We start from the raw sequence: 26,260 nt of genomic DNA, 5'->3' as shown, positions 1-26,260 counted from the left end.
GCCCGCCCGTTCCCCAGACCTGAATTCAATTGAGCACGTCTGGGACATCATGTCTCGCTCCATCCACCAACGCCACGTTGCACCACAGACTGTCCAGGAGTTGGCGGATGCTTTAGTCCAGGTCTGGGAGGAGATCCCTCAGGAGACCATCCGCCACCTCATCAGGAGCATGCCCAGGCGTTGTAGGGAGGTCATACAGGCACGTGGAGGCCACACACACTACTGAGCCCCATTTTGACTTGTTTTAAGGACATTACATCAAAGTTGGATCAACCTGTAGTGTGGTTTTCCACTTTAATTTTGAGTGTGACTCCAAATCCAGACCTCCATGGGTTGCTAAATTGGATTTCCATTGATTATTTTTGTGTGATTTTGTTGTCAGCACATTCAACTATGTAAAGAACAAAGTATTTAATAAGATTATTTCTTTCATTCAGATCTAGGATGTGTTATTTTAGTGTTCCCTTTATTTTTTTGAGCAGTATATATATATATATATATATTTACATCTTTTCTTCGCATATCTTTTTAGATATATTTTTTTCTAAAAACTCAACCTCAAAACACTCTCCTGCAACCCGCCTCACCAATTAAAAAAAAAAGTATTATTTACCTCAAATCTGAAATCCACAACAGAAGCTAGCCAGCGGTTAGCCAGAGGTTGGCCAGTTCACTGGCTAACACACATATATATATATATATATATATATATACACATACATGGGACACGACAAGACGAAAGGACAAAGACGTACTGAGATGCAGTGCCTTAGACTTCTGCGCCACTCGAGAGCCCAGGGGATTTATGGACCCTGTCCGAGTACGCTGTGGGTAGCCCAAGGGATTTCTTCCGTACTAGACTATATTTATCTGTGTGTTTGTGTGTGTGAGAGAGATACAGAGACAGAGAGTGTATGCATGTCTTTGTACCTGTCATTCATTATGTGCGTGCCTGTGAGTCCATGTCCGTGTGTGGCCCAGAGGCGGATGTCATTTCTGAGCTGATAACGTGGCATGGGTTCAGTCTGTTTCTTCTCACTACGTAGTGCCTGTCCCTGGCTCTGGTCTTGAGAAGCCAGACAAGAGGAGTGATGGATAGGGCTGGAAACACTGTCAGCCAGGCATAGAACCACTCACCCTTCTCCCTCTCTGCCTGCCTATCTATCTGTGTCATCATAATGAAGAGCAGGCCTATTAGCCTGTCATGGGTGCTGTACACAGCCCTTTACACATCCTTCTTTTTTCTCCTCTCGTGTGTGTCCTGGAAGGCCTGATGGAGCGGAGCAGAGAGGAGTGGAGCAGAGTGGCATCCGGGGAACAGTGGGGTAACTGCCTTGCCCAGGGCCAGAATTACAGATTTTTACCTTGTCAGCTCGGGGATTCAATCCAGCAACCTTCCAGTTACTGGCCCACGCACTAACCACTAGGCTACCTGCGTGCACGTTAGGTCAACCGTCCCGCGGGGGACACACCGATCCTGTAGAGGTTTTAAACAGTGGGTGTTGAACTTGAGGTTAAGTCAATAAACAGTAGAAGCGGTATTATCCAATCTCTTGAATGATAGGGCAACAATTAGGATCCTGCCTAAATAGACATACCCAAACGTAATTCTTTTTCATGAGATGGCCATCAACAATAACTGGTAAAGTTGCCTAGTTTTAGAAAGGTCTGGAACTCACCTTTCTGGTAAAAAATGTTCTAAATTGCTAAGGTGCACTCACTTGAGGACACAAGCTCAAGTACATAGTACAAATATTACGAAAATATGAAAAATCATACATTATTTTTTTACTATTCAACAAATGTGGGGAAATAGGAATTTAAATGACTGAAACGCACTCTAAATATATTAACGATCAAATTATAAAGTACTTACTATAAGATTTCACCTTTGTCATAACTGTAAAACAAATATGATCATACTTAGTGACAGTACAATATTGGCACTATTTCATATAACTGACGACAACATCCACTGAGCGACTCAGAGACACCATTCAAATGTGTGCAGACTCGTTACAACTTCAGCTTTAAGCACAACGTGATTTCGTCCATCTGTGACCAAGAGAAATGGATCTGGTTTCAATTCTATTAAATTATTTAGTATTTTTTCATGTCAAGACTGTTTCATATGCGCTATTGCAAGCACAGCTGTGAGTGTCACAGGCACAGGAAATTGTTCCTTTGTCTGGATAGGCCAGAAAATGTGACACGTCACTCCCTATGCAAATGTGGAGGTGGGTTCAAATAGAAATGTGTGGCTTTCAAACTTTGCAGAAAATGTAAATGTTAATATTATTCAGAAAGATATATTTCATGTTATATTTAGGAATTTGTGTTTTTTAGGGCAGTGGTTCCCAAACCTTTTTGAACCATGACACACCTTGATATAGAAAATTCTGCGGCACACCTAAAATGTCCTTATTAATTTATTTAGTGGTAATGACCTCCATCTCATCTGAACCACACTTCAAATTATCTATTTTCTGTGACAAACTTTTAATAGATGAAATAGTGTTTATTTTAACTATTTTAATAGTTTGCATAGTTCCTTACTCATGGTGATTAATTTGATGTGTTCCCCTTTAAGAGCGTCCCGCAATCCACACCAGAAAGAAAAAAATGTAGCTCTGGTAAAATATGTCTTCAGTTTCGAACAGTTTGAGCTAGAGACGAGAGGTTTTCTGCATCGTAAAAGGTGCAACCACGGACACAAGGCCACGCTCTGTTTTTTATCTATGGCAGAGACTGTAGTATAGCTAAGCCTAGTCAGACTTGCATATGCTAATGATTCTCACAGGTGAAGTAAAATTATACAAATTACTTTGCTCTTGATGCGCCCCCCTCAGATGATTCAAATGTAACAGCCTGAGCACAAAAGACTTGAAACAATGATACAGATGTAACCATGCACCGTAAAATGTATTATCTGAGCGGCACTGGTGCTCCCAGGTCAAAATGACATGTACACTCCACAGGTCACATTTGTGAGATACATTTTTTTAAATCAAGATTAGCAAAATATGTACGGCACACCTGAGAGTTCCTCAAGGCACACCGGTTGAAAACCACTGATCTAGAGAAGCTGTCTACCCACTGGGCGCAGACGTCAATTCAACATCTATTCCACGTTGGTTCAATGTAATTTCATTGAAATGATGTGGAAACAATGTTGATTCAACCAGTGTGTGCCAAGTGGGTAGTCCTTTAGCTGCCTACATGTATGTTAAAGTGACCAGCAAAGGATGAAAATGTACTGTAGGTACTCACACCAAGAAGTGGTAGAGGAAGCATCTCAATCCAGCGGGTCTCTCTAGGAAGTTGTAGACATCCCCCTGCATGCTAGTCTTGGTGACGTAGGGGCTCTGGGAATGTATGGTGGAGCGCAGCTGGCTGGCTGGAGGGAGAGGAGGGTTAGGGCAGTGGGCAGGGGGCCGGCCGTCGATCTGCAGCGGTGGGTCCTTTGTGTCCGTCTGCGGGCTGCAGGGAGTGTCTGATCCATTATTCACCGCTGTGGGCTCCAGTTTCAGTGAAACAGGAGAGTAGTGTGTACTGTCAGCAGCAGCAGTGGCAGCCTCATCCAGGGCCAGGGACCTGTCACTGTCCATGGTGCCCATGCCTTGGCTCCCACCCATGGGGCTCCGTCCCGGGTTGGTAAGGCTGGTGGTGGCATGACCATTTGGCCCGAAGGTCTTGGATCCTCCACCACCACTACCACCGTGGTCTCTGTGCGCACGGTTCAGCAGCTGAAAGGGACATCCTCGCTTCTCGCTCATACTGCCAAAGAGAACAGTCCGGTTCAAAGGAGCAGGAGGCTGGGTTAAAGGTCAGACAGGTCCAGGTGGGAGGAGATAAACAGCTAATGACAAGGCAGGTCCACCCCAGAGGCTAAAGCACTCTTTGTTAGGCTACAGAACTGCAGAGGAGAAGAGATCAGATAGGTTAGATCTAATGGGCAGGGTGATCACAGTGACAGTTGAACCCCTGTAACACAGTACAGTACCAGTCACCAACCCTCTGAGATGGTTGGCACTTTGCAGGCTTTGGTTCTGACCAAGCCCGACACTTAAACCCTAAACAGCAACTAATGAAATAATCATTAGTCATGCACTGAAGCAAAAGCTGACAGCCATAACATGTAGCTCTCCAGGAACAGCCTTTCAGCCTCCGACCACAAGGACTTGTTTCCCCAGGTCAGTCTCCTTAAGGAAAATGTATTACCCCTACCATACTGAACAAAAATATAAACGCAACATGTAAAGTCTTGGTCCTATGTTTCATGAGCTGAAAGAAAAGATCCCAGAAATGTTGCATAGGGACAAAAAGGTTATTTCTCTCAAGTTTTGTGCACAAATTTGTTTACATCCCTGTTAGTGAGCATTTCTCCTTTGCCAAGATAATCTAGCCACCTGACAGGTGTGGCATATCAAGAAGCTGATTAAACAGCATGATCATTACACAGGTGCACCTTGTGCTGGGGCCAATAAAAGACCACTCTAAAATGTGCAGTTTTGTCACACAACACAATGCCACAGATGGCTCAAGTTGAGGGAGCGTGCAATTGGCATGCTGACTGCAGGAATATCCACCAGAGCTGTTGCTAGAGCATTGAATGTTAATTTCTCTACCATAATCCGCCTCCAACGTCATTTTAGAGAATTTGTCAGCACGTCCAACCGGCCTCAAAAACACAGACCATGTGTAACTACGCCAGCCCAGGACCTCCACATCTGGCTTCTTCACCTGTGGGATCATCTGAGACCAGCCACCCAGACAGCTGATGAAACTGTGGGTTTGCACAACCAGGAATTTCTGCACAAACTGTCAGAAACTCTCAGGGAAGCTCATCTGCATGCCTGTCGTCCTCACCAAGGTCTTGACCTAAATGCAGTTCGGCGTCGTAACCGAGAAGTGTGCTCTTCACGGATTAATCCCGATTTCAACTGTACCGGGAAGATGGCAGACAGCGTGTATGGCGTCGTGTGGGTGAGCGGTTTGTTGATTAAACGATGTGAACAGAGTGCCCCATGGTGGTGGTGGGGTTATGGTATGTGCAGGCATAAGCTACGGACAACGAACACAATTGCATTTTATCGACTTCATGTTTCAGCATGATAATGCACAGCCCCATGTCACAAGGATCTGTACACAAGTTTGGGATGCTCTTGATCGACGTGTATGACAGCATGTTCCAGTTCCCGCCAATATCCAGAAACTTCGCACAGCCATTAAAGAGGAGTGGGATAACATTCCACAGGCAACAATCAACAGCCTGATCAACTCAATGAGAAGGTGATGTGTCACGCTGCTTGAGGTAAACGGTGGTCCCAACAGATACTGACTGGTTTTCTGATCTACGCCCCTACTTTTTTTAAAAGGTATCTATGACCAACATATGCATATCTGTATTCCCAGTGATGTGAAATCCATAGATTAGGGCCTAATTTATTTATTTCAATTGACAGATTTTATTATATGAACTGTAATTCAGTAAAATCTTTGAAATTGTTGCATGTTGTGTTAATTTTTGTTCAGTGTAATTAGTGCATTTTCCTTTTCTGGTGGATGATGCTAGAGAAGGAGATAGAGAGACAGAGCGTAAAGGAGCTTGGATATGATAGACTATGCCTGAGATGGCATATCTTACCTTGTATTCATCCTTCATACGTGCCGTTGCTATAACTCACTTGTTTACAATGGGAAATCAGACATTAACACTTCCAGGTCTCAGAATCTCAGAATGTTATGTTCTTGTCCAAAGTTAAAATATGAATCTGACGACTTGTAGAAGTCACATCCAAGGCCTGAGCCCTGAGAGCTCACACAGAGGATTCTGGTCCATTAATGTTGCAAGGGGATGAGGATGGACAGGGGATTACCATTGTGACTATGGATTTGGAGAAGTGTGTCATCTCTATGCATCATCATTATAGCTATCTCCTTTCACATGTGATCTGTTTACATCAACACAACCAACAGACACAATACTGGTAACTTTATTCAAACTGGTAATGATGATAGATGTCAAGCGGTCCAAAGTTGAGAGGCATTAGACCATCTTGGTAACAGATAACGTGTGTGTGTGTGTGTGTGTGTGTGTGTGTGTGTGTGTGTGTGTGTGTGTGTGTGTGTGTGTGTGTGTGTGTGTGTGTGTGTGTGTGTGTGTGTGTGTGTGTCACCCTGCATGATAGATTCCTTAGCCAATGTTAGAGACCAGAGGTCACCACACACAAGGTCTACAACACATTTATAGAGGATCACACAAGAGCTTTACCTCAGGTGAAATACCACCCTGATAGCATTGACTGAATTTAGGCCATAGTCCATGTCCAAGCTCCTCTACCCCCTCTCTCTCCCTTCCCTTCTTATTCTCTATTGACCAGCATCATCCACCATAAAGGTCATGGCCACTATTCAGTAGGTGTCAAAACCTTTTCCTTAAGGAAATTGACCTGGGTCTGAAAAGTGAACGGATCATGGTCACTAAATCCGTCGGAAACAAGTCTTTGTGGTGTGAGGTTGGAACGTAACAGGAGCTAGCAACCCTCCAACGTGTCTGTCCTCCACAGCAGATAATGTGATGACAGTCTGTTCTTACAAACACTGCTGCTGTCACCAGGCCATAGATTGAGTTTCTCTGCTACGCTGGACAACCATCAAACACACAAAAACTCTGTCAGGCATTGGAGTCCTTGGGCATAGGAGTTACCTTCAGTTAATCCATCATCAATCATTCCATATAGGAATATCATCTTCTTAACCTTATAGTAGCATCTTATTACTTTGAATATTCAAATATTTAGGACCAAACATGGTTTATGCAAAACACATTTGTGAGAGGATGTTGAAAATGGTCTTGGAGGTGAATTAGAAGCTATTTGAGCCACTGTAACAATGATGATTAGAGCACATCTGTCAATATGTTTCTCTTTACCTGACAACTGACACTGACAACCGACCTATAAATGTATGTTTTGAGCCATCAAACTAACAGATCAGATGTGTTGGATGAGCTTTCAAAAAAAGGTATCTGCCAGACAACACAAAATACAGAAATATTTGCCATGGAATATTAGGATGTTTCCATTTCAGCTATTAGTTATTTCAAATATCCTATAGGGATATAACTCTTAACATATTTTATTGTAATAAAGTAATAATTTCAGATAGCCCAAATTCATTTAATGTAAAAAAATTAAAAGTGAACTTACCTTTCAGCTGAGGACATTCAGTTAGCCTATCTTCCCTTCAAAGTGGTACCCAGATGTAAGACGTGTTTGTGCGTAAATTACAGTGGACACCATGGAAAAAGGGAACATTAGAATACAGAAATGAGAAGAAAAAAACAACTCAGGTCGTTGTTTCTATCCTTTCGCAGCTTGTCTCTGAATTACGTCTGTCACGAACTGGATAGTGTTGTGCTTGCTAAAAGCAACAGCTGGTGGCAGTACGCGCACGGCGGCAGGGATGCTGTTGAAATACACTGGAGCCTGTCATCTTGTGCTCAACATTATCCACCTGACTCACGTGACCTCAGCGGCGCAAATAAATTGTATTGTCTACCAAGGATGAACCAAGTAACATTAAGGATACAATCAGAAACGTACTTTTTTAGATAATGATCATGAGAGCTAGGATATCCCGAAGTTTAACAGTTGAATGGCCTACATAGTCCATAAACACTAGCCTGGGTACCAGTCTCTTCAGCTAATCAACTCCCTGTACTCCATGTCGTGTGCCAAAGAAACTGACTTTAGTCTGCCATCTTCAAATACGAATATTCTGATTAAATATGAATCCTATTCGATAAACCTCACACCTATCCTCCAATCACAACGATTATGCAAATATTGGAACACATTTTTTTTCTCCACAGAACGCGTAGGTATCCGGATGCTATCTAACAATTTTCTGTTTGTCCCGAGATGAAACCAGTCTGTCAAAAGTTGCCAACTCATGTCTAAATTCTCAAACTAAATACATACTGCAATTCCAACCACAAAACGTCTTAGTTTTGATTTTAACCCTCGAAATACAACAACTTGTTTAGCTAACAGGTAAATGTTTGTTTTTGACGTTGTTATACATTCTAATTATATTTTCTAGGTTTGACATGTTGTCATGGAAAATAGTCATGTTATATCCAACAACCAATAAGCAACTCCGTTGTAAATCCAGCACATATTGAACATTGAGATTTCTGAAAGGCCAGTATCTTTGGTAAGGAGTGGCATGAACAAGAGTGGAATGTTAGCTGAGGAGACTGGTACTCAAACTACATAAACACAATTAAATGTTATTTGAGCTCTTAAAATGTAGTCTAACAGATGAAGAAATTCTAAAATAGGCCTACATTTTACGAAATACATAATAAACCTTTGTTGGCTAAATGCTGTCACCTGTTCGCAAATTGCAGTTCATTATCTATATCAAAGGGGGGCACTGATACCAATCTTGTCTGCGCGTTCTGTTTCGCTAAAAAACAGTCCCTCTCGACTTGCCATAGGTTGACATTACATGGTCAAACTTGGCTGCACACACAATGAACAAATCCATTTTGTCCTTCTTAGGACAAATAAATGGTTGCATTTATGGAATTCATGCGCTTAACCCGTTATAGGGCTACATACGCGACGGCCTTGTCTACTAATAATTCTAGTCAGAATAAAGGTGAGTTTACATGCAATATGCTGTCACGACGAGGAACGTGCTAACATGGTCCCGATTATGTCTAACTGTTTCCTAAGAAAATTAGAGACAACATGGTTAGCTTAATTAAAAAAAAAAGTTAATGTAACCTTTATTTTACTAGGCAAGTCCGTTAAGAACAAATTCATCATTACAATCACGGCCGGATGTGATCCAGCCTGGAATCGAACCAGTGTGTCTGTAGTGATGCCTCTAGCACTGAGATGTAGTGCCTTAGACCGATGCGCTACTCGGGAGCCCAATGAAGTTGGATATGTTTTTCTGACACAATATACATTTTAGGCTTTCCTGACAGAGGCAACAGAAGACCAAGGAGAGAGGTGAGGAACAAGTAATGTTTGTTGTAACGAGTCAAAGTTCATGATACTCACTCGAACACAGGTGGGCTTGCAAATGTTCATAAACGTGTGCAAAACAAATAATTTCCAATCCAAGCGTAGCTAGCGGATTGTAACGGGCTAATGTGATGGATGCTCCATTAGCCGTTACAGGATAGGTGCTGTTTGGTACAGAGGTAAAGTCAGTTTCAGGTTGGATATTCGACGGATATTCACCTGTAGTTTTCCTTACGTCCACCAACAGCAGTTAGGGACCGTCAACATAGTGACAAATCTAATTTTTCAAATTTCAATAGCTCTTTAACCATTACTCCTAAAACTTTCAAAACTGGTTCTAGCTAACCCAGTGGCATAGACACACTGCGCACTTTTTCTTTTGTCGATTTACATCTCGCACTATTTAAAATTATTTACATTTTATTTTAATAGCTCTTTGGTCATGTGACCTACTGACCACAAACAAAGTTCAGAATGTCCACTGACTACCCTTCTATATCGCACACCCTTTAGTTTGTCCATTTTCATCTCACATGATTTGACATGAATTATTCAAAATGTTAAATTTCAATAGCTCCTTGGTCATGTGACATACTGACTTCAAACAAGGTTCAGAATGTTCACTCAATGGGCCTACACATTGCACATCCTTTAGTGTGTCCATTTTCATATCACACAATTTTACATGAATTTGCCTACTCTGCCCCCCTGAAGGACAGTGTGACTCACACACTTGTTCACTTGGGCCTTCTCCCTTGGGCCTTCCTGACCTCCAGGCAGGCCCACATTGACCTGGTGACCTCTGACTCCTGGCCTCTAGGCCTACACTCCCTGCTCGCCTGCCTGCCCTCTCCCTGGGCCTGAGTGTGTAGCTTACTCCCTGGAACTACAGACCTCCAGGCCTCCACACCTACTCTTCCAACCCCTCTCCCCTGGCCTTAGAGTATAGCTTACTCCCTGGAATTACTAAAATATCTATAGTCCCGCTCTCAGGAACCACGTGCACCTGGTAACCCGTTATAGGCTCTGTGCTCCTGGTGACTCGCCCACTTTTTTTCTGCTCACAGACTAAGTCCCCACTCCAACCTCCATGGCCTGAGTGCTGCCCCAGGCCCCGAGTCCGGCCGCCCCTGCTTGGACTCGGAGTGCCCCCCACCTTCATGGAGGCCTCCTTGTGCACCTAAATACCTGAAACAAGCTCTGTGCACCTGGTGACCCGCACGCTTTTATCCTCTCATAGACTAAGTCCCCAACCTCCACAGCCTGACTACTGCCCCCCCCCAGCCCCTGAGTAACGCCCAGTGGTATCATCAGAGGCTTTTCTGTCTTACAAACTGGACATCAGTTGCCGCTACTAACCTTCAGCAGACTAACTTAAAAATTAAAAAAAAACATTTTTACACCCAATTGACATCAAGAGCCAGCGCAATACTTATAGGCTTGAGAACCAAATACCCCTCACAGTATCTAGCGGCAACAGAAAATAATAATCATCCCCTTTCAATCATTTGCTTGCCCAGTCAGCCCTCTGGGACAGAACCATAGGAACCACCTTTACCAGCGCTTCATCAATATTCCTCACTTTGACATGAGGTGGGGTCACAGTCACCCCACGGGTGATTTTTGAGTGTGACTGCGACAGGTGGGTACGCTCCTTTGAATTTCATCAAGTTGACATTCAGTGATCCATGCCCAGTGGGAACCTAGGCTTCTTCCGTCCGTTTTATGGTTCCGTAGCAAATCAATGGGCGTGGATGGTACTACCCACATCAGATGTAGGCCTCCCTCCCCAGATAAGCTGGAGATACCTCTTCCCACTTCGTAGGGCATGAGCCAGATCCATGCAATGCCCTATCACTGCGGGGCCAATGGGTTTAGTATCCGCCACAAGTCTAGTGAGCATAGAGGAGACCTCCCCACCTACAATGTGTGGGGCTGGGGAGATCCACGAGAAGGGCCTGGCGCGCGTCCAGAGTTGCCGCCGGACCCAAACCCCCACCGGTCCACCTTCGGCCCACTGACTGACACCCCCCCCCCCCACGAATACTTGCACTCAGCCCCTTGCGAGACCACACACGAGAACATAAAAACATTAAAAGTAAAAACAATATTTTAATAACTGAGCATTTTCAAGTCTGACAAACCACCTGCAACTAGACATGGACATGTTTTTGAAGATACTGTACGTTTGGCCAAATCAAGAACGAAGGTGGTATCGCCAAATTAATGTTGGTAGAACATTCTCTGTGCAACGCCAAACAGTACCACTTTCACATTAGCCCGTTACAATCTTAACTAATCCAAATGTAGACTTTTGGTTGCCCATTTTATAGCAGTAAAGATAAAAACATGACATACTGGCAGATGTAGCCGTACAAGTTAGCTAATTACCATAGGTCAATAACGTTATCATAGTTCCAAGGTGAGAATTGTTTGCGCTCCATACCTGGGTGGCATCCACACTTTTCTTGTCACCTAAATAAATACAACTTTCTAGACACTTGTGTGCTAGTTTCACAAGCCATCATTGCTACCTGTGTGCTGAAGTGAACAGTGACCCATGACCCAACATAGTACCCTCTAGTGTACAAATTAAGTGGAAATATACAAAGACAGAAAATATATAGACTACCCAACAAGCACGCCAACATGACTCTTTCTGGCTACAGCACATTATGGTCCATGGGTAGAGGCTCATGTCATGAAATCAGCCAAGATAATTTACCAATAAAACAAATTGTGAGGAATGCATTATCAACTTTAGACGAAGCTGTATATTGACAGAAATAAAGCTATATTTTGAAGTTGTTGTGACATCTCTAATTAGTCACCTTTTTCTCTGTTCCCTGTCTCCATGGTGTGTGTCAGGCGGGTGACCCCAGGACAGATAGGATGCCTGTAGACCAGGACTGGACAGCAGTGTACCCGACCGCTGCCCCCTTCAGACAGGGCTCTGTGCCCCTGCCTGTCCGCATGGGCTTCCCAGTGAAGAGAGGGGTGCCTCCGGAGAAGGGCAACCTAGAGCTCATCAAGGTCAGTTCCTCACCTCCAACCTGACATGTCAGAGCTTTTGATTATGCATTGGGATGGAAATCATTTGTACCATTTAAGGCTATATATTGTATTGTGCTGTCAGATCATACAGGCATTTATGAAAACTCTTTGTCTGTTTCAGATTCCAAACTTTTTGCATTTAACTCCAGCAGCCATAAAGAAACACTGCGAAGCTCTGAAGCATAAGTCAAAGTGCTTATTGAGCGGTAGTATTTAATTAATAATTATACAACGGGTGGGTCTAATCCTGGATGTTGATTTGGTTAAAACCGCGTTCCAGCCGGTGTCTATTACACAAGATTCCACCGGCTAAGGGTATGACGTTGAAATGCCTTTACACTATTCCATCTGACTGCGCAATCCACTGTCTCATCAGCCCAGCCAGGCATTTTATATACTAGATCTCCACTGTAAAAAAGCATCTAGATATTATCTCACTTTTCTTTTTAGACTAGCGTTTGGTTTTCAACAGCGGAAATTTGTATTAACCTTGCTGTCTCTGACATTTGCAACATTGTTTCAATATTGAAATTCGACCTCCAGCTGTCCCATAGTTCTGATTGTGTCAGGACGAGACAGACAGCCTGGCAGATTTTCTCAGCCAGTCAAAATCATTTTTTATTTTTATGTTACCTTTATTTAACTAGGCAAGTCAGTTAAGAACAAATTCTTATTTTCAATGACGGCCTAGGAACAGTGGGTTAACTGCCTTGTTCAGGGACAGAACAACAGATGTTCTTTACCTTGTCAGCTCGGGGATTCTGTCTTGCAACCTTTCGGTTACTAGTCCAACACTCTAACCACTAGGTTACCTGCCGCCTCATGAATCGGCATCATTTTTATACACTACCGTTCAAAAGTTTGGGGTCACTTAAAAATGGCCTTTTTTTTAAAAATGCATCCATTAAAATAACATCAAATTGATCAGAAATACAGTGTAGACATTGTTAATGTTGTAAATGACTATTGTAGCTGGAAACGGTAGATTATAATATTTTTTCCCTAGCCACCGTGCTTCTACTTCTACATTGCTTGCTGTTTGGGGTTTTAGGCTGGGTTTCTGTACAGCACTTTGTGACATCAGCTGATGTAAAAAGGGCTTTATAAATACATTTCATCTTTAATAGAATATCTACATAAGCGTACAGAGGCCCATTATCAGCAACCATCACTCCTGTGTTCCAATAGCACGTTGTGTTAGCTAATCCAAGTTTATCATTTTAAAAGGCTAATTGATCATTAGAAACCTTTTGAAATTATGTTAGCACAGCTGAAAACTGTTGTTCTTATTAAAGAAGCAATAAAACTGGCCATCTTTAGAGTAGTTGAGTATCTGGAGCATCAGCATTTGTGGGTTCAATTATAGGCTCAAAATGGCCAGAAACAAAAAACTTTCTTCTTGTTCTGAGAAATGAAGGCTATTCCATGTGAGAAATTGCCAATCTTAATCTTTTTCTTTTTATTGGCCAGTCTGAGATATGGCTTCTTCTTTGGGATGCTGGCCTTCTAGGTAGAGTTGCAGAGTCGCCTCTTCACTGTTGACGTTGAGACTGGTGTTTTGTGGGTACTTTGTAAATATTCCATTAAAGATCAGCCGTTTCCAGCTACAATAGACATTTACAACATTAACAATGTCTACACTGTATTTCTGATCAATTTGATGTTATTTTAATGGACAAAAAAATTTGCTTTTCTTTAAAAATCAAGGACATTTATAAGTGACCCCAAACTTTTGAACAGTAGTGTGCATGCACACACCAAGAAATGTCGATAGAAAAACACGAAATGCAGCTAGTTTGCCATCATCCCAGCTTCAGTTTGAAGTGATTGTGTTAGCTGTTTAGTTGGCTAGTTCCTCTGAACTAGAAAACAGCTTAAACACACGCAGATGCAGCTGCTTTGCTATTCTGGCTGCGCTGTTTGACGTGACTGTGTTAGCCAAAGTTGGCTAGCTAGCAAGCAAACATTGCCAGCCATCATCGAGAATGAATGGCTCGTTCACTTCCATAGATTTAGAACAAAAAGACTGGCAACCGAACCGATAGACCAAACGACCAGCCGGCTTGCATAGCAACCCTAGATTTGTGTCGGACTATATCTCGTGGAAGGATGAGATGGTATGAATAAATTAATCAATGTTTTTAATGAAAATATTTCAATCATTATTTGAATATATTGGTAACACATTGTATAAAAGTGATAATGCCCTCTAAGCCGGTGTTTGGAGGATATATTGGCACGGTTTGCCTAACACCTGTGCCAATATATCCTCCAAACACCGGTTTATCTGGCATTATCACTTAATTATCTTTCTGTGTTTCTCCTTTCCCTGCAGCGTTCTGCACAGAGTGGCCCTCTGCCCTGGACACAGATGCTAAATATGATGAGCACTTCCCTGTCAAAGTAAAGAACAAGGACTACGTGTCTGCTGGCACCTCCCTCAGAAACCCATCTGCCCGCATAGTCCACCTCAGAGTGAGTGTCTGTCTTCCTGTGTTGTAGGCATACATGGTCTGGGATTCAGGGGTTTAAGGTAGATTAAAATATTAGCTAAGAGTTCAATTTGACTCTGACCTGTATTTGAACCTTCTCAACCAAATCCATATAAAGTGCAGGGTTATCCTCTTTTGTGTTGAAGGGATCTAGAGGTTCTCTAAACAGCTGTCATCTCACGTCTGGTTGACCTTTCAGGATATTACTCCATTGTCCGGATCTATGATGTTAATGGAAAAGTCATCCCAAATCAATCATTCCTATAATTTACAGTGTTAAAATACACTAAGAACAATATTTTTTTGGTGAACAAATGTTTTTATTTTGGCATTTATAATAATTTAGACAAATGTCCAAAATGAGCAACTTCATTTTTATGCTGATACTGTTATTTACTGTTGTGCCTCGTCTCTTCCAAAAGCTTTCCAGAACTTGCAAACTGCTTTTAATACTGTTCAACATAGCTTGTGTCAATTGAAGCTTGTCCTCAATACTGACAAAACTAAATAATGGTGTTTTCTAACGCAAGAAATAGACCTCTGAACCTTTTCACCTATTATTACCTGTCAGGGCAATGACCTTGAGACTGTAACCTCATTTAAATATCTTGGAATTTTAATTGATGACGGCCTCTCTTTTAAATTGCATATTCAACAACTTACAAAAAAATTGAAGCAGAAATTGGGATTTTATTTTAGGAATAAGGCCTGTTTTTTCTTTTGAAGCCAGAAGGAGGCTAGTATCAGCTACATTTATGCCTTTACTAGACTATGGGGATATTTTATATATGAATGCTTCCGCTCAGTGTTTGAGATCAATTGACACCCTTTACCATGGCGCTTTGAGATTTATTTTAAACTGCAAAACCCTTACGCACCACTGCAATTTGAATACCAGGGTTGGCTGGCCTTCTCTAGTCACTCGTAGCCTCAGTCACTGGTACAAAGCCATTTTGGGTTTACTACCTTTTTTATTTGGGCATTTTTATTGTTCAGAAATGTGGTGGGTACTCTCTTCGTTCGCTGGACTTTATCCTGCTAACTGTTCCAAATGTCCGAACTGAATTTGGTAAAAGGGCTTTTATGTACTCTGTGCCATCGTCTTGGAACGCCTTACAAAATACTTTTAAACTGGAAGAACTTGTCCCGATTGGTATTTTTAAATCACTGATGAATGATCTTGATACTGATTCCCTGACCTGTCAATGTTTTTAATTTGCTGTTTTTGATTTTGTTATACTCTTGTGAATTCTATGGTTTTTACTAGATGTAGTTTTTCATGTTTGTCTGTAATTTTTGTAATGACTTGGTGCTGCCTATCTTGGCCAGGATGCTCTTGAAAAAGAGATTTTAAATCTCAATGAGCCCTTCCTGGTTAAATAAAGGTTAAATAAAAATATATTAAGGTTGGTAGAAACGTGAAAATCGTTGTGGAAATCTGTTGCAGCTCAAATTGACTACAAAATCCACAATGCAATGCTCTATGGGCTGGCTGGCTAGCGAGCTAGCAAACGTAGCTACATAAACTCAGCAAAAAAAGAAACGTCCTCTCACTGTCAACTGCGTTTATTTTCAGCAAACTTAACGTGTAAATATTTGTATGAACATAAGATTCAACAACTGAGACATAAACTGAACAAGTTCTACTGACATGTGACTAACAGAAATTGAATAATGTGTCCCTGAATAAAGGGGTCAAAATCAAAAGTAACAGTCAGTATCTGGTGTGGCCACCAGCTGCATTAAGTACTGCAGTGCATCTCCTCCTCATGGACTGCACCAGATTTGCCAGTTCTTGCTGTGAGATGTTACCCCACTCTTCCACCAAGGGACCTTGGTGGAAGTTCCCGGACATTTCTGGGTGGAATGGCCCTCACCCTCCGATCCAACAGGTCCCAGACGTGCTCAATGGGATTGAGATCCGGGCTCTTCGCTAGCCATGGCAAAACTCTGACATTCCTGTCTTGCAGGAAATCACGCACAGAACGAGCAGTATGGCTGGTGGCATTGTCATGCTGGAGGGTCATGTCAGGATGAGCCTGCAGGAAGGGTACCACATGAGGGAGGAGGATGTCTTCCCTTTAACGCACAGCGTTGATTGCCTGCAATGACAACAAGCTTAGTCCGATGATGCTGTGACACACCGCCCCAGACCATGACGGACCCTCAACCTCCAAATCAATCCCGCTCCGGAGTACAGGCCTCTGTATAACGCTCATTCCTTCGACGATAAATGCGGATCCGACCATCAGTACTGGTGAGACAAAACCGCGACTCGTCAGTGAAGAGCACTTTTTGCCAGTCCTGTCTGGTCCAGCGACGGTGGGTTGGTGCCCATAGGCGACATTGTTGCGGGTGATGTCTGGTGAAGACCTGCCTACAACAGGCCTACAAGCCCTCAGTCCAGCTTCTCAGCCTATTGCGGACAGTCTGAGCACTGATGGAGGGATTGTGCGTTCCTGGTGTAACTCGGGCAGTTGTTGTTGCCATCCTGTGCCTGTCCCGCAGGTGTATTGTTCTGATGTACCGATCCTGTGCAGGTGTTACACGTGGTCTGCCACTGCGAGGACGATCAGCTGTCCATCCTGTAGTGCTGTCTTAGGCGTCTCACAGTATGGACATTGCAATTTATTGCCCTGGCCACATCTGCAGTCCTCATGCCTCCTTGCAGCATGCCTAAGGCACGTTCACGCAGATGAGCAGGGTCCCTGGGCATCTTTCTTTTAGTGTTTTTCAGAGTCAGTAGAAAGGCCTCTTTAGTGTCCTAAGTTGTCATAACTGTGACCTTATTTGCCTACCTTCTGTAAGCTGTTATTGTGTTAACGTCCGTTCCACAGGTGCATGTTCATTAATTGTTTATGGTTCATTGAACAAGCATGGGAAAGTGTTAAACCCTTTACAATGATCTGTGAAATTATTTGGAATTTTACGAATTATCTTTGAAAGACAGGGTCCTGAAAAGGGGACGTTTCTTTTTTTTTGCTGAGTTTACAATAATACCAAAGACAATATCAGCAGGTGAAGTAGCCTGTTAGCTGTAAAATCACTTAAACAAACTGCACTATCAATTTAGGAGTCTACAATCTCACCATGTTCAACTTGCAGATCGATGTGCCCCATAGTGGACTCTGAAATTTGCAATGACACCATGCAATGCACCCTGGACTGAAGAGGCAGACATAGGAGTAATGTGCTAGATCCTCTGTTAAATTACACATTTCTTGAGGTAGGAATACTGCAAAAATATGATCAATGGCTCATTCGAGAGAAGACAACCTCGCGAGTTGACATTGGCCAGTATTGAAATCTGACATGTATGATAGACAATTTCGCAATCTAAAAGTCTTATTTCTATTAACTTCCAGTGTAGTAAGAGTGGCTTTATCATAATGCTACTTCATACCGACTGAATTTCTGCCTGCTTTAATGCCAATACCTCCGATAAACATGAAATGACCTAGGGAATCGATAGGACATTACTGCATAAAAACAATGCACAAAAACACAAAATTCAAAATGGGTGAATATTTCCTTTTAAGCCTATGAAACACTGCTCTAAGGTACTTACTTAAACAATACATACCTTTTTCATAGCGCTCACTGTATGATTGCAATATTCCATCATATGAACATACTTGTCACAAATAGAGAATGGTAATAGGCATGGAACATAAAAACAATTGACAGTTATCTCTAGAAGAACTTTGATTAATCGCTAGCCATCTGCTCCACTGACACTTTCCCCTTAGATTACGACCTCGACACAGGAATTATTTAGCCATGAGAATGGATTAGCATGAGAATCAAAGATGGATTACAGGGTCCAGGATACAGCCGAAATGGACTGATACCATTTCAGCCCTCTGTTCTCAGGCTTGCCACACAACTCCAAGTTTTATGATCTAATCTGAATCAAAAGATAATACTCCTGCATCCCTCTTAGTTGCTATCCAACTAAGTATTCAGACTCTTTAATATGAGACTCTCAGCTGCATCCTGTTTCCATTGGTCATCCTTGATGTTTCTACAACTTGATTGGAGGCCACCTGTGGTAAATTCAAATGATTGGACATGATTTGGAAAGGCACACACCCACCTATATAAAGGTCCCACAGTTGACAGTGCATGTCAGAGCAGAAACCAAGCCATGAGGTCGAAGGAATTGTCTATAGAGCTCAGAGACAAGATTGTTTCAAGGCACAGATCTGGGGAAGGGTACCAAAACATTTCTGCTGCATTGAAGGTTACCTCCATTTATAAATGGAATACATTTGGGACCACCAAGACTCTTCCTAGAGCTGGCCGCTCGGCCAAACTGGGCAATCCGGGGAGAAGTGCCTTGGTCAGGGAGGTGACCAAAAACCTGATGGTGACTGACAGAGCTCCAGAGTTCCTCTGTGGAGATGGTTGTCCTTCTGGAAGGTTCTTCCATCTCTGCAGCACTCCACCAATCAGGCCTTTATGTTAGAGTGGCCAGATTGAAGCCACTCCTCAATAAAAAGGCACCTGACAGCCCGCTTGGAGTTTGCCAAAAGTCATCTAAAGGACTCAGACCCTGAGAAACAAGATTCTCTGGTCTGATGAAACCAAGATTAAACACTCTGGCCTAAATGCCAAGCGTCACGTCTGCAGGAAACCTGGCACCATCCCTTCAGTGAACGGTTTTGGCAGCATTATGCTATGGGGTTGTTTTTCAGCGGCAGGGACTGGGAGACTAGTCAGGATTGAGGTAAATATGAACGGAGCAAAGTACAGAGATCCTTGATGAAAACCTGCTCCAGAGCGCTCAGGACCTCAGACTGGGGGTGAAGGTTCACCTTCCAACAGGACAATAACCCTAAGCGCAGGAGTTGAGTGGCCCAGCCAGAGCCTGGACTTGAACTTGGTCAAACATCTCTGGAGAGACCTGAAAATAGCTGTGCAGCAATGCTCCCCTTCCAACCTGATCTGCAGAGAAGAATGGGAGAAACTCCCCAAATACAGGTGTGCCAAGCTTGTAGCATCATACCCAAGAAGACTCGAGACTGTAATCGCTGCCAAAGGTGCTTCAACAATGTACTGAGTCAAGGGTCTGAATACTTACACTACTGTTCAGAAGTTTGGGGTCACTTAGAAATGTTCTTGTTTTTTAGAAACAGAAGTCCTTAACTGTTAGCTTCATTAAATAGTACCCGCAAAACACCAGTCTCAACGTCAACAGTGAAGAGGCGACTCCGGGATGCTGGGCTTCTAGGCAGAGTTGCAAAGAAAAAGCCATATCTCAGACTGGCCAATGAAAAGAAAAGATTAACATGGGCAAAAGAACACAGACACTGGACAGAGGAACTCTGCCTAGAAGGCCAGCATCCCGGAGTTGCCTCTTCACTGTTGACGTTGAGACTGGTGTTATGCAGGTACTATTTAATGAAGCTGCCAGTTGAGGACTTGTGAAGTGTCCGTTTCTCAAACTAGACACTCTAATGTACTTGTCCTCTTGTCAGGTGTTGCCCGGGGCATCCCACTCTTTCTATTCTGGTTAGAAGTGAAGGGACTAGTACACAGCGTTGTGAGATCTTCAGTTTCTTGGCAATTTCTCCCATGGAATAGCCTTCATTTCTCAGAACAATAAGGAAGTTATTTGTTTCTGGCAATTTTGAGCCTGTAATCGAACCCACAAAGGCTGATGCTCCAGATACTTAACTAGTCTAAAGACGGACAGTTTTATTGCTCCTTTAATCAGAACAGTTTTCAGCTGTGCTAACATAATTGCAAACAGGGTTTCTAATGATCAATTAGCCTTTTAAAATGATCCACTTGGATTAGCTTACACAACGTGCCATTGGAACACAGGAGTGATGGTTGCTGATAATGGGCCTCTGTACGCCTATGTAGATATTCAATTTTTTTTAAATCACGTTTCCAGCTACAATAGTCATTTACAACATTAATTAACAATGTGTACACTGTATTTCTGATCAATTCAATGTTATTTTAATGGACAAGAAATGTGCTTTTCTTTCAAACAAGGACATTTCTAAGTGACCCCAAACTTTTGAACGGTAATGTATGTAAATGTGATATTTCAGTTTGCCAAATTTTCTAAACAGTTTTTGCTTTGTCATTCTGTGGTATTGTGTATAGATTGGGGGGACAATTCTAATACATTTTAGAATAAGGCTGTAACGTAACAATGTGGAAAAGTCAAGGGGTCTGAATACTTTCCGAATGCACTGTATATACATTGCCTTGCAAAAGTATTCGGACCCCTTGGATTTCTTAACATTTTAATTTATTACACAGTGAAAAGAAGATGCATATTACAAAACTTGCATCTTGTATGCAACAAGGCACTAAAGTAATGCTACAAAAAATATACAGCATAGCCTAAATGCAAAGCCTTATGTTTGGGGTAAATCCAACACATCACTGAGTAACTTCATTTTCAAGCCTGTTGGTACCATCATGATATGGGTATGCTTGACATCATCATACTGGGGATTTTTTAAGGATTAAAAAGCATAATCCTAGAGGAAAACCTGCTTTACAACAGACTGGGAGAGGAATTCACATTTCAGCAGGACAATAACCTACAACACAAGGTCAAATCTACACTGGAGTTGCTTACCAAGTAGACAGTAAATTCTTGAGTGGTCAAGTTAGTTTTGACTTAAATCTGCTTGAAAATCTATGGCAAGACTTAAATTCCTGTCTAGCCATGATCTCCAACAGAGCTTGAAGATTTTTTTTTTTTAAAGAATAATGGGAACATATTGCACAATCCAGGTGTGCAAAGCTCTTATAGACTTACCCATGAAGATTTACAGCTGTAAACAATGCCAAAGGCATTTCTAACATGTATTGACTCAGGAAGCAGAATACTTATGCAATTACTATTTTAGTTAATTTCTGTTCATGTTAAAAACATAATTGCATTCTTCCACTTTAACAGAGTATTTTGTGTAGATTGTTGACAAAATGATAAATCAATTTGAATCCCACTTTGTGACACAGTAAAAAGTGAAGAAATCCAAGGGGTCTGAATACTTTTGCAAGCCACTGTATGTACACGCATTTCCTGTCAACACACGTGGCAACCGGTTCTCTCTCTCTCTCACACACACACACACACACACACAGTTGTAGAACATGCACACGTGTGTACATGTAACATTTCTATAACATACTTGTTATGTGATATGGCGAGCCTTGTGTATAAACTCTCCCATGTGAGGTACATGCATGTATAGTACGTGTGAAACCCATTCCTAAGCCTGAAGTGTTCCCACTTGCGCTGCCAAATAGCTAGCTTCTCCGAGGCGTGAATATTCTCTGGTTTCTTCCTAGATTCCTGCCTTTCTAGGGAGTTTTTCCTAGCCACTGCTTCTGCATTGCTTTGGGGTTTTAGACTCGGTATCTGTATTTCACTTTGTGACAACTGCTGTAAAAAGGGCTTTAGAAAATGCATGACATTGATTGTAAGATGCTTCAGGAGGGTGGTTGTGTTTGCAAGGCATAGGTCCTGTGTTTTGTGTCCGTATGAGCCAAATCAGAAGGAAGTGGTACTTACTAAGCAAGCAGCGCGATGTCCGTTAAGACCTGCAGTAATCTTTTGTTTTCCACCTGATCTGCAAAGGGCTTACTGATCACTCAGTAGCATGGCCTCTCTTTAAATAACTATGTGACTAATCTGATGAAAGTAAGGGGATTTGACCAATGGGGTAAGGGTCTTAGTCTCAATAATGAGAAATGTGACCTTTTTTAAGGTTTTGTTTTGGTTGACATTGTGCTGGAACAATGTGAGGGAATAGCCTATAATCCTTCTCCTGAAAAGCCTCTTCATGTCTCATTATTCACTTCTTCTCTTCCATGAACTTCAGCTGTCACAAAGCTGTAAAGGGGAAGAATGTTTTCTGCAGCATGAGCCATATCTGCATGTCATTTTCCATTATTTATATTCCATTCAGTAGACTTTGAGTTTAAACATGAACTGATTTACCGCTGCAGAGTTTCAACATTTAGTGTGGCACTGTGCATATTATTTCAGATTGAGGGGTGACTGCATCTATTGTTTTTGGTATGTTTATGGTTTTATTTGAATCAATTTGCCAAAGCCAATAAGTTTGAGTATTATGTCAGATGTGTCTTTGTCCACTCAGGTGAAGCTCTCCAGTCTGAACTTGGACGACCATGCCAGGAAGAAGATGGTTAAACTGGTAGGAGAGAGGTACTGCAAAGAGACACACACTCACCATCACCACTGACAAGCATCACCCCCTGTTGTTCAATGTGCTGTTACCAATAAGGTGTCGGTCCTTCACTACAGTTGCTTTACAGTAATGTCTTTTAAATGGAGGCTTTATTTCAACTAACACTATCTTCTGTAATGTCTTTCTTTCTTTTCTCCCCTTTGCTCCTTCAGCTGCCCTGTGAGACAACACAGTTATGACTACGCCATGTACCTCCTGACTGTCCTCTATCACGAGTCGTGGGGAAGTGTCTAATTCTACTACTCTGACTAGTCAAGTCCAGAGAGGTGCTCAGCAGGGCAGAATATGGAAAGGTCAGATGTACAATATATTCCCAGCTCTATTCATGACATGTCTAGCTGTTCCGTTCAGTGTGTTGCATCCTCCTAAACGTGACCCTGGTCAGAACCAAAGAGCTTGAGTAGTCATGATCCTCCGCCTAACCTCACCACCCAGCCAGCCCATAGGTAGACAGTGAGTGGACGGATGGTCAGGCAGCCAAGGCCATCACTGTGCAGAGCATCAGAGACCCCTAATGGACTAGGAAAGAGATGCATGATACCTTAAACCATCCCTACAGGTACAGGGCTTAGATATACATTAGGGCTTTGGAAATAGAAAGAGTTACAGGCTTTTATGTTGCTTTTCATCCAAGTCATTTCAGGGATTCACTATTCAAGTGAATCATTATTTCTCCCCTTCGTGTGAAAGAGTAAGGCCATAAGGGGAGATATAATGCATGAGAAGAATAGGCAGAGGGATGGCATACAGCAGCATTGTCACCCCTGGCGTTTCCCCTCTAAACAGGAGAAAACAGACTCCAGTATCTGCCACTTATTCACAGCACTCCAACCAACACCTGAGAAATCCACCGTCAGGGTCACCAGCACAGGCTGTTTTCACATGAGTACAGCCACAAGGGACTTAATGGCTCTCCCTGTTGTGCCTTTGGGAGTTCTCTCACCAAGGCAGCAGGGTTTAGCTGGTTAAAAAGCCTTGGCTTTTTGTCTCTGGGGAATGGCATACAAGCCGGGAAGCGGAACACTTTCTGCTGCCCTTTGCATACACAATGGAAGGCACAGTGCAGCCCACCGGTCGGGGGAAGCTGTGCTCAGGTAGTAACGCTTGCCCACAAAGAGGCCGCTTGTTAGCCGCCGCTTGGGTGATTCTATCTATTCACTCAGTGAGACGGACTCTCTGGGCCTGTTGCTAATTCCACTGTGGGCTGTTGATCCAAACCGGTGCTCCACTGTGACGGAGCACAGTCCACCACAGCACAGCAGGTAGTGTACTGTACCATCTCCCCTGCTGGGCACTAGAGGCACTCCAATCCCCAAGAGACTGGAGAAGGCGTGTCATGTCTAGCAATGTACAAATCCTTGTATGAACAGCAGCCCTTCACAACAACAATGGACTCCATTACATTTGACTCATGTAGAATACAAAATGGCTCATGGTTTGCAGGGTACCAGAGTGTTAGATTATATTTTGTTGGTAGAACTTGCAGCCTTAACAGTAAAGGTGAGAATGTCCTCGCCAATGGCAGCATTCTGGTACATGGAATGGGAGACAGGGATTAGCACAGTCCAGAGCAGCGAGTTTCCCCTGCAGCCTCAGGCCGGTCCAGTGTTGCAGTAGCTGCATCCGTCTAATACCAAGGAGTGTTGTCCTGGATGTAGGATGGGATGTTCCATCATGGGGACAGAAGCCTCCACAACAACACTGCAATCTACCACAACTGCATCAGAGGACGTCACTAGCTTAGTTTGCATATCAGTCCGTATCCACCTGCGCTTCAGTCCGGTTCCACAGGTCGTTGAGGTCCAGCCAGTTGGACCAGACTACAAAACCCACATCACGAGTGTTCAATTTTACATTGGCCTTAAACCTTAGGCCCAGGGAGTTGTCCTGTGTCCCTGGCCAGTAGAACCTCCGTAGCCAGAGCCTCCCTACTTCTGGACCTAACTCCCTAACTGTCACATCGTCACTATATTGAGCATGTTCAACAGGTGAGTCAGTCTGGTAGCAGTGTAAATCCACTCAATATTCAGGACACCTAAACTCCTCACTTTGGCTCAGGAAGACGTCACATGTGACTGTGTTAAGCATAGTTTTAGCAACTGGCTGTGTTTTAAGCATAGCCCCCTTCTCACCACTTGAACAGTTTTGCAGCATTATCACCTCAGGTCCAATCGCGGGACAGTGTAGTTAAAGGTAGTGTAGTACAAAGACCAGAATTTAATTTCTACACCCTGATGTTGACCGGTGCAATGTTAAGAGACCAACCTCTCTGATTTCACCACACAGCATTTGATGTCTAACTGTCTTTTGTGAAATATTTGACAAATGTACCTCTTTATATTAAAACAAATAAAAAGCTTTCTTTTTCTCAAGTTCGGAAATTTGGGCTAAGTTCTTAATGTTATTTAAACAAGTGCTTTTTACATTACTGAACAGATGTTTACTGTATTACCAACCAGCCCCCCGCCCCCCCTTACCTTCTTCATGGCTTCAACCCCATTCCCTTCTCCCCTCTGGCTCAGGGAGAGAAAGAGAAGCACCCTACTGAAAGGACGCATTCTACAATGGGCCAATTTTTTTTTTATTTTAAATAAAATTAAAATCTTGAGGCAAGTGACCTCAAAATGCATCAGCAGTTACTCCAAGTCTCAAGCTATTACCTCACAACGGTAACCACAATCCTCACAGCAAATTTGATCTTAGTTTTGACTGCTTCAATTCATTCTCCATGCATCTCATCTCTCCAAGAACACAAATATAGTTAGCGATACAGTTACATGAAAATAATAAGTTCCAGAACTATCTACACCACTAATGGTCCCCGGTCTTTTCAGACCACCCCTGGATAGGCAAGGGTGGTCTGGGTGATGTATGGGGGCTGCTGTGGTGGGGGCATAGGTCCCCAAGGTGGGCATTACGGTGGAGGGGGAATTAATCGTGCCCTGAGTAGAACTCTGGGGTGCGATGGTGGTGCTGGGCATCCTGCCCTGCTTCTAACCAGGGCTATGGGGTGGTGGTCAGTTGAACTGGCACTTGTCTGAGGCCAGGGACTCTGAGGCAGTGACACCCACACGTTGGAGGTAGAGTACTTCCCAAACACCAACAGGTCTGGACACACCAAAATGAGACAAGAAAACTAACCCCCCAGTCAATCTGTAGCAGGTGACGGGTCATCTCACTGAAGCCTATAGGCTACCATCTCAATCACTCAATGTAAGCTATAACAGAGTTTGAGAAATGGTTTTCAATAAGTACATGATTATGCTTTTTAAATGTTTTATTAGCAGAAATAAACAGCTGTTTGTCTTGTTTTATTATAGAAACAAACACTACTATAGTAGCCTACATCTTAGTTCCAGTGTCTAAATTGTATCATATGGAGGCTCACCTTTCGTGATGTTGTACAGGATAAAGCATCTGTGGC

The 26,260-nt window shown here is 42.8% G+C and overlaps 2 protein-coding genes across 3 annotated transcripts in view; one reads left to right on the top strand and one right to left on the bottom strand.

The window, feature by feature from the left end:
- LOC106584451 (potassium voltage-gated channel subfamily KQT member 1) overlaps window positions 1-3,910 on the bottom strand; it is a 60,064-nt gene extending 56,154 nt beyond the window's left edge. The window contains exon 1 of the mRNA XM_014169807.2: window positions 3,271-3,910. Coding sequence (XP_014025282.2) covers window positions 3,271-3,776 — 506 coding nt within the window. The 5' untranslated portion in view covers window positions 3,777-3,910. The remainder of the gene's footprint in view (window positions 1-3,270) is intronic.
- Window positions 3,911-8,476: 4,566 nt separating this feature from the next.
- On the top strand, window positions 8,477-25,208 carry LOC106584460 (28S ribosomal protein S35, mitochondrial). 2 transcript variants are annotated; one of them, XM_014169817.2, is made up of 7 exons: window positions 8,478-8,670; window positions 8,992-9,029; window positions 11,913-12,077; window positions 12,220-12,304; window positions 14,434-14,573; window positions 22,726-22,793; window positions 22,989-25,208. In XM_014169817.2, exons 1-7 carry the CDS (start codon window positions 8,580-8,582, stop codon window positions 23,068-23,070), a joined length of 669 nt encoding a protein of 222 aa, XP_014025292.2. In that variant the 5' UTR covers window positions 8,478-8,579; the 3' UTR covers window positions 23,071-25,208. The 2 variants fall into 2 exon arrangements, with proteins under 2 accessions (XP_045562111.1, XP_014025292.2); XM_045706155.1 differs by lacking the exons at window positions 22,726-22,793; window positions 22,989-25,208 and adding an exon at window positions 14,737-15,152 and having other exon boundaries at window positions 8,477-8,670.
- The last annotated feature ends 1,052 nt before the right edge of the window (window positions 25,209-26,260 follow it).

The sequence above is a fragment of the Salmo salar genome, chromosome ssa23 (genome assembly GCF_905237065.1).
Source record: "Salmo salar chromosome ssa23, Ssal_v3.1, whole genome shotgun sequence".
In the NCBI taxonomy this organism is placed as follows: domain Eukaryota; kingdom Metazoa; phylum Chordata; class Actinopteri; order Salmoniformes; family Salmonidae; genus Salmo; species Salmo salar.
The sequence above is the reverse complement of the archived record's forward strand: the minus strand, read 5'-3'. Positions and strand labels throughout refer to the sequence as shown.

Excerpts from the sequence above, each read along its gene's own strand:
- LOC106584460 (XM_014169817.2), top strand. The coding sequence starts at position 8,580 with ATGGTTGCATTTATGGAATTCATGCGCTTAACCCGTTATAGGGCTACA. Across the intron at positions 8,671-8,991 it reads TAATTCTAGTCAGAATAAAG|GCTTTCCTGACAGAGGCAAC; the intron begins GTGAGTTTACAT and ends TATACATTTTAG. Across the intron at positions 12,305-14,433 it reads GTCAAAGTGCTTATTGAGCG|CGTTCTGCACAGAGTGGCCC; the intron begins GTAGTATTTAAT and ends CTTTCCCTGCAG.